The sequence below is a fragment of the Echinops telfairi genome, unplaced genomic scaffold, assembly GCF_000313985.2.
Source record: "Echinops telfairi isolate 266 unplaced genomic scaffold, ASM31398v2 ScPeMD7_7424;HRSCAF=8462, whole genome shotgun sequence".
Taxonomy (NCBI): domain Eukaryota; kingdom Metazoa; phylum Chordata; class Mammalia; order Afrosoricida; family Tenrecidae; genus Echinops; species Echinops telfairi.
Genome location: NW_022111324.1, coordinates 93,784,743 through 93,792,734, shown reverse-complemented (window position 1 = coordinate 93,792,734; position 7,992 = coordinate 93,784,743). Strand labels below are relative to the sequence as shown.

Sequence of the window (7,992 nt, the reverse complement as noted above, 5' to 3'; positions counted from 1 at the left end):
TTAGAAGTGCGCTCCCCCAGAATACAAAGGGGCTTCAAAAAGTTCATGGAAAAATGGAGTTGTCAGATCATGGCATTTCCCCCACAAACTTTTCGAAGCCCCCTTATAATGTAAAGATGACTCACCTCTTACGGATGGCCAAGACCTCCTATGTAAAGATGTTTCTCTTTGGGAGACTGGATCCTAAGCTGGGGGTGTGGTGACATCTCCAACGGACTCCTGGGGCCCTGGGGTGGAGAAAAAGAACCGAAAAGGGAGCTAACTGCCCAAGCCCTGCTGTGGCTGACTGGCTGAGAGGACTGAGCTGGCTGCATGACCTTGAGAATGTCCGCAAAGGATACTCACCTGTCATCAAATGGTAGAGCTAGATAGCAATCTCAAACTCTATCTGTGTGTGTGTGTGGGGGGGGGGTCATGTGTGTGTGAGTTCCTGCCAACACATTAGAGTACATGAAATCTTATCCTGAGACCCTCTGCTGTTATTTTGTTTTTTAAATATTGTCTCTGGAGCTTCACCTCCAGGGTCAGCACTTTGGTAGCTGGTGTGAGACATCTGGGCCTTGTCTACACTCTCACCAGAAATGCTTAAAAATGTTCTCTTCTTCTGAGAAAACGTTAATTTGATACCAATAGACTCAAAGTGAAATGTTAACTTTTAAAACAAAGACATTTTGATGTAATGGAAATTTACCATTGGTAGTTTGTTACTACACAATTAACTTTTGACTTAAATCGATATACTAGTTTATGTCCCTTAGTGGTATTGATAATAATAATGTCAACATCTTTGTGGCTTGGGGAAATAACTACCCATTTACCTTATTAATGTTAGAATGTACACGACTAGCAATGTCTGAGAATATTTGTGTTTTGCCAATGTTGGATCTAATTTTCCTGAGGTGGCAGGAGGCGGGGAATTCACAAATGGTTACTACTCTGATAATACTCTTTGGCCCTTGGTTAGACCAGGAGAACCAGTGGGACCTGGCTTCCCACACAGATCTCTGTTTGAATCCTAGTTCTGCCCCATAGGCCATTAGCTAGTCAATCTCTCTGACCATATCCACAAATAAGAGTAAGAATGCCTGTGTTGCAGAGTTGTTAAGAGGGTACAGATATTGTCATCTGAAATCTATACCTAGAGCAGTATAGTTACATGCGCCACCCTGTGTCTCCCAACTCTGCCCTGGCAGTGCCAAAGGAGCCATAGATAATATATAAATGAACACACCTGGCTGTGTTCCAACAAAACTATATTTATGTAGACTGAAATATGAATTTCATAAAACTTTCATGTGTCACAAAATAGAATTCTTTTAAAAATTGATCCCCAGACTATCTAATAGTATAAAACCTATTCGTAGCTCAATGACCATACAAGTAGCAAGCCAGATTTGACCAGTGGTCCGTAGTTTGCCAACCCCTGCCCTAAGGAATGGAGGGGCGCTGGTGGCAGGGTAGGTTATGCACTGGGTTGTGAACCTCAAGATCAGCAGCTGAAACTACCAATCGCTCTGCGGGAGAAAGGTGAGGCTTTCTACTCCCAGAAAGATTCAGTCTTGGAAACCAACAGGGGCAGTTCTATTCTGTCCTATAGGGTCACCGTGAGTTAGAATCAACTTGATCACAGTGAGTTTTTTTGGCTCTAGAGAATGCTTGGTAGATAGTCAATGCTCAGTAAATGGTGATTTTATATTAAACTTATACGCGAGGACGACTCTCCTTGCAGTGCAAGTAACACATAAGGTGGACAAAGGCCACCAAAGTGTGAATACAAAAGTCATGCTCAATGTTTTGGGCATCATTTGTTATTTCTGCTTTAGGGCGCTTTGTTGAAGAGCATAGCAATCCCATTTTACTCCAGGGAAACGTGCAGCTCCCAGCAACCAGTGGCCCTGTCCACTTCCTCGTTATGGTTAAATTCTTCATCACTCAGCGCTGCTTTTTAACACACAAAGCTCCTTAGCTGGAAACAGGGAGGAAAGTGGTTTTTACCCTGCTGGCTGTGCTGTGGGAGGCATTGCTGATGTGACTGGAAGGCTTGGGGGACATCCAAGGGCTTTGAAAGGAAAAGGCCTGGGTCCTAGTAAAGAGAATAACTAACAAGTGAACGCTATTTACAACATTCTGCTCACTTTTGATACTTGTAGATGCTTTCAACCTTTAAAATCACATACTAAAGAGCTCAGAGTCTAGACTCAAGTCCCAGTCAATGAACCTCTCTGATGTTAGTTTCCTATTCTGTAAAATGGGTATACAAATAGTACCTATTGTCTCTGTGTGTGTGTGTGTGTGTGTGTGTGTGTTGTGAACGCTAGAGGAAATAATACTTTGTGACCCAAATGGGTAAGCACTGGTCTACTAACTGGAGGCAGGCCTGGCTGGCCATGTGCTTCTAGAAGCTCCCAGCCTCTAGAACCCTTTGGAGCAATTCTACTCACACCTGGAGAGTCAGCGTCAGCTCTGTGGCTACCAAAAAAAGAACAGCATTTAGGAGATAAGCAGGGTGTAAGCGTTCCTTCTTTGGATTACACAGTTGGCAGAAATGTGAACAAAAACTGCCAGCCTGACATTTTTGCGATAGCATAGTTTGAGTTTTACAAGACTTCTGGATGTATAAAGGACTAGTTTTTTTAAAACAATATTTTTATTGACATATCTTATTCATTCCAATATATCCCTTCCTTTCCCATACAGTTCTGTTGTTCAATCCCATCAGGTGGGGATATTTAATCACCAATGCTATCAGCGCCCCTCTCCCGCCCCCCCTTTCACTTCCCATACCCTCAGGGAGCCCTAACTCCTGTCAGTGTCTCTAAGGGGTCCTCCCTCTATCTTGACTACCAATTTACCAAGCGATCTTAAATGAACAAATGAACATATGCAAGTCTGACGTGACCAATGAAGTATATCACATATGGACCACAATAGTAAGGAGAGGAAATCTTAAAGAACTAGAGGATAGTTGTGTGGTCCATCAGTGCCCCACCACACCCTGGATTTATCCTCTGTTCTGTGAGTCCCTTCTAAGATGGACTGTCCAATAATCTTGCTGGTGGACTTTGGGTCTCCATTATATCCCCTTCATATGAATTTGGATGTATGTTTTTTGGACCTCTGATACCTCTTCCCATTGACACCTCTTGATCACATAGGCTGGTGTGCTTCTTCCATGTGGGTTTTTTTGCTTCCTTGCTAGATGGCCGCTTATTTAACTCCAAGCCTTTAAGACCCTGGACACTGTAGCTTTTGATAGCCGGGCACCATCAGCTTTCTTCACCACATTTGCTTATGCATCCATTTTGTCTTCAGCGATTGTGTCAGGGAGGTGGGTATCATACAGTGCCACATTATTAGAACAAACCATTCTTGTACAGAGATAAGATTTAGGTGGAGGCCCAAAGTCCATCTGCTTCCTAATTGCATTTGCATATCCATACATAAACAAATACACACATATATTTATATGTATATGCTCACATACACACACATATATATATACGGTTTTTATTTTTATTTTTTCCTCCTGCCCTACTATTATGCTTGCCTGTCATTCACCTCTCAGTAATTCCTCTCAGATACAGTTCAATTGATCAAACATGCCCAGAAAAGCTACCCCCTTCTTGCCAGGACTCAATTTTAATCCAATGCATTTGGAGAAAAAGAAACGCTGTCATGGGTGCAGTGTGAGCTGGACAAACATGACTTCCTTGTCACACCCCTTGCAGGAGCCCGCCCACTTTGATCACTTCTGCGAATGGCCCGATGGCTACGTGCGCTTCATCTACCGCAGAGACGAGAAGAAGGCACAGCGCCACCTGAGTGGTTGGGCCATGCGCAACACCAACAACCACAACGGCCACATCCTCAAGAAGTCCTGCCTGGGCGTGGTGCTGTGCTCGCACGCCTGCGCCCTGCCCGATGGTTCCCGCCTGCACCTGCGGCCCGCCATCTGCGACAAGGCCAGGCTGAAGCAGCAGAGTGAGTGCGGGGCCGGGAAGGGTCTGAACGCCCTAAGTTCCCTGCTCCCGACCAAGCTCTCATTCTTTCCTCAGAAGAAGCAGGCTTGGGGTTGGTATTAAGTAATATAAATACTGTTTAATTACTTGTTGCATATAAAAAATAATGCTTAAACTCACTAAAACTCATTGCCCTCGAGTCAATGTTGACTCATAACGACCTCCTGTGGGTTTCCCAGACTGTAACCGCTCACCAGAGTAGAAAACCCGGTCTTTCTCCTGTGAAGCTGCTTGCTGGTAGTTTCGAACTGCCTACCCTGTGGATTCCAGGCCAACACATAACCACTACACCACTGAGGCGTCTTAAATTGGTTATTATTAATTAAGAGTCTGGGTGGAAAATGGTCAAGCACCGAAGCACCAAGCAAAGGTTGGCAGTTAAGAATTCACCCTGGAGTACCTCAGAAGAAAGGCCTGGCAAACTGCTTACCAAAGTTCACACCCTCGAGAACCCTGGAAAGCTCAGTTCTATTCTAACATACATGAGGTTGTCAAGAGTTGTCACCAATTTGATACCAACTTGCTTGGTTTGGTATTATTCATTATTACTAATATTAGAATTTTGATTAATTTAAAAAACTCATATTAGAATGACTATTCCCCCCTCTGGCCTTTGCAGAGAAAGCATGCCCCAACTGTAGTTCCTCTCTGGAACTGATCCCTTGCCGAGGGCACAGTGGATACCCTGTAACCAACTTCTGGCGGCTGGAGGGCAACGCTATATTTTTTCAGGTAGGAGGGTGGAACCATACAATATGAGATTTGTTTTTTCCATCTATCCATGGGAGTCAAAATTCTTACCAGGTGCCTTGGGAACTCTGGACCACACCAAATATAGCTATAATGGCCAGAAATAGTAGCAGGAGCTCCCCCACAGACTTACCTGGCTCGGTCAAATTAGCTCACCTACTATGTGAGCTGTCACCCGACCTGCAAACACCGAAGGGTGAGCGATCGTGAACTAAAGTATAGTTATTGTAGTTCATGTAGAAGGATGAGAGAATTGCAGGTTATCTTTCAAGGTGCCTGTAACTAATGCCGCCGAGTACCCGTGATGCTGGCTGGTCAGCACTGGACTGCTCACTGCAAGGTGGGCAGTGCAAACCCACCAGCCAGTGCGGGGGCAGAAAGGTGAGGCAGTCTGCTCCTGGACACCGCTAATCAATTCACGGCCTCAGACATCCAATAGCCTGTCATTATCACTTGGAATCGACTCAGTGGCAGTGGGGGGTAACATGACTCATGGCTGTCGTATTAGTTTGTGCTTTTTTTCTTTGTCCTTTTGAAAACAAGACAAACTGGAAATCTGAGAAAGGCATCACAGATTTGGGGCCGACATTATTGGGCTTCTTCAGAAGAGTAGACATGTGCTTTATTTCGTCATCAATGCAGGCCAAGGGGGTTCATGACCACCCGAGACCCGAGAGCAAGTCAGAGACTGAAGCTAGAAGAAGCGCCATCAAGAGACAGATGGTCACTTCTTACCAACCCCTGAAAAAGAGAATTAGAGAAGCCGAGGGAATTGAGAGCTGCCATTGTGCTGTGGTTTGTGTGTTATTGCATGTTTTTGTTTGCTTTTCACTATAAAATACGCTGATAATTGCCTGGAATATGAATGCAATGTGTTAACTATAAAAGTTTGATTTTATGTGAAAAGGCTCTCTCTCACAAGACATGTCATTGAATCAGCATTCTGGGTAGAATTTTTAATTCCTTTTTAAAGAAAAGAAAAATTAAAAGCAACTATCTCACCAAGCAGTGATAGAAGATGGATGTGTTATGACATCCAAGTACCATGTCAGCCATCCAGCAGTAACACAGGAATAAATACACCCACACCACCTGCATCATGGACGGAGTCCTTTCAGTTATTTACATGAGAACAGGACAAATTTCTCTGGACAACTTGACCCTGTTTGTGGTTCCCACCTACCAAAGCATGCCAAGCAGACAAAAGTATACCTTCTCCATAACAGGAATGATTCTCGGGCCCAGCCAAGAATCCAAGGGGTTCACACATTTAATGACCAGCAAAACCCTAAGAGGAGATTACAATGATTGAATCTCATTCTTATTTTTGGAAGTTAAAGGGATTTATTAAAGCCAAGATGCATTATGAGTGGCAGAGCAAGAAAACCTTAAGGTCTGAAGCTCATGAATTCTGGGTAGGGGGCCTAAGCTACACATAATTATAGTGCTATAAGAGGAACTATGAACATAAGGCAGGTTCAAGGACAGCATGATTTTAGCATTGGTATTTGCACTAATACAACTAGACACATCAGTTGAAATGCACTTTCATAAATGTTTCTGATTTCAAAGATGGTTGAACAACTCCACAGAACAATGGAACACAATAACTCAATGGCAACTGTCAGGAACAGATTGTTAAAAAGTATTTTGCCCAGTACATTACATCTTTTAGAGTGCTAACACAGAGTTTGATAAAATTTGGTTACAGGTCTACAGTCACAGTCTAGCCACAAAACCTTAATAATAGTGTCAACCTCTAGTTCCACAGGGGAAGAATGACTGTGAACTATGATGGACTAGCTCTTAAATGTGTTAGCCTAAAAATGGCATATCATTTCACTCATATTTCATTGGCCAGATAAGCCTTCATAGAGATTCAAATCTGTCACTTGGGAACCTTAGTCTTTAAATGGGGGCTCTCAGGCCCTTGTAGAGGTTACATAACTTGCTCAATTCATGAGAAATAGAGCTTGAATTTGAACTCAGCCTGATATAGCTCCCAAACTTCGGTTCTCATGAACTCAGTGTAGAGAACAGGACTGTCTGCCACTCAGACCCATCCTGCCTGCCTTCCTCAATCAGTAGTGTGGTGTGGGATGCCTGGCTGAAGAAGCTCAGACTCTGTGACCCCTGGACCACATGCCCCAACCAGCTAGGTACCCAAGCAGTCCAGTGTTCATAACACAGAAACACACACACACCCCCCCCAGAAGTTATCAATAACTTGGTCTGCGCTTGTTACCAGTGAAGTTTACACATATTATATCTATGTATCATTTTTCAGACAGAAGAGCATCGAGACTGTAATGGGCAGTTCAAAAGCATACCTCCTCTGGAAAATCCAGAACAGCTTGCTATTATGACTGACATTGGCTTCCCAATTTCAGCACAGCCTTGCCTCTCCTTCCCAAACTTGGATGCTTACAAAGCTTCCTGTGACCTAGCCACCTTCCAAGAAGACGTCACGCCACCCTTTCAGAAATACCCAAGCCCAAGCATCTACATGAGGAGGCCACCTTGTAGCTACGAATTGGCAGGCCCTGGTTACACACCCTCCAGCCCATACCCTACCCTTTGTAAAGATTCCACCATGAGCCCTAATGACACAGACTGGGTTCATCTGAATTCACTGCAATATAATGTCAATTCCTACAACAACTACGGGAGAAGCTTTGATTTCACCAGTAAACAGCCAGCTCTTGGAAAACTTGGCCCTGGAGAGAGGATTGACCATGCACAGTTCCAGGCCATGCCCTCTTACCCGTATTGTAACTCCGAGCATCCCTGCAGGTTCCTCACGACTCCTTCCCCAGGGGCCTCAGCCCTGCAGACAGTGATCACTACCACCACCCAGGTGTCCTACCAGGCCTATCAGCCCCCGGCTCTGAAACACAATGATGAAATACATGAGGGTAAGAGCCTTCCAAGCTGCAACTATGCTTCTGAAAATGGCCCTGCATCCATCTATCCAGAGGGCTTGTATTTTCCAGGTATAGTCACCAGGGAAGCCTCCCCGACACCTTTGAAAATTCCTGAAGACTGTTTGGCTCTCAGATCCACACTGGCTTTTTCTCAAGAGTCAACTCCGTCCAGGGCAGACCAAGCAGAAACATGGGCGGTATATCCTTCAAGGCCAGGCTCTGCAATCAGTTACTCAGATAAAGTCGGTCCGTTCCTTAGCTATGACATGGAAGACTTTTGAAAGAGAATCTGAAATCCA

The 7,992-nt window shown here is 44.4% G+C and overlaps 1 protein-coding gene across 1 annotated transcript in view; it reads left to right on the top strand.

Annotated features, from left to right (window-relative positions):
- The window catches only part of GCM2 (glial cells missing transcription factor 2), a 9,615-nt gene extending 1,641 nt beyond the window's left edge, over nt 1-7,974 (top strand). The window contains exons 2-5 of the mRNA XM_004712191.1: nt 3,729-3,981; nt 4,639-4,751; nt 5,412-5,538; nt 7,058-7,974. Of these exons, the coding sequence (XP_004712248.1) occupies nt 3,729-3,981; nt 4,639-4,751; nt 5,412-5,538; nt 7,058-7,974 (1,410 nt within the window). The remainder of the gene's footprint in view (nt 1-3,728; nt 3,982-4,638; nt 4,752-5,411; nt 5,539-7,057) is intronic.
- The last annotated feature ends 18 nt before the right edge of the window (nt 7,975-7,992 follow it).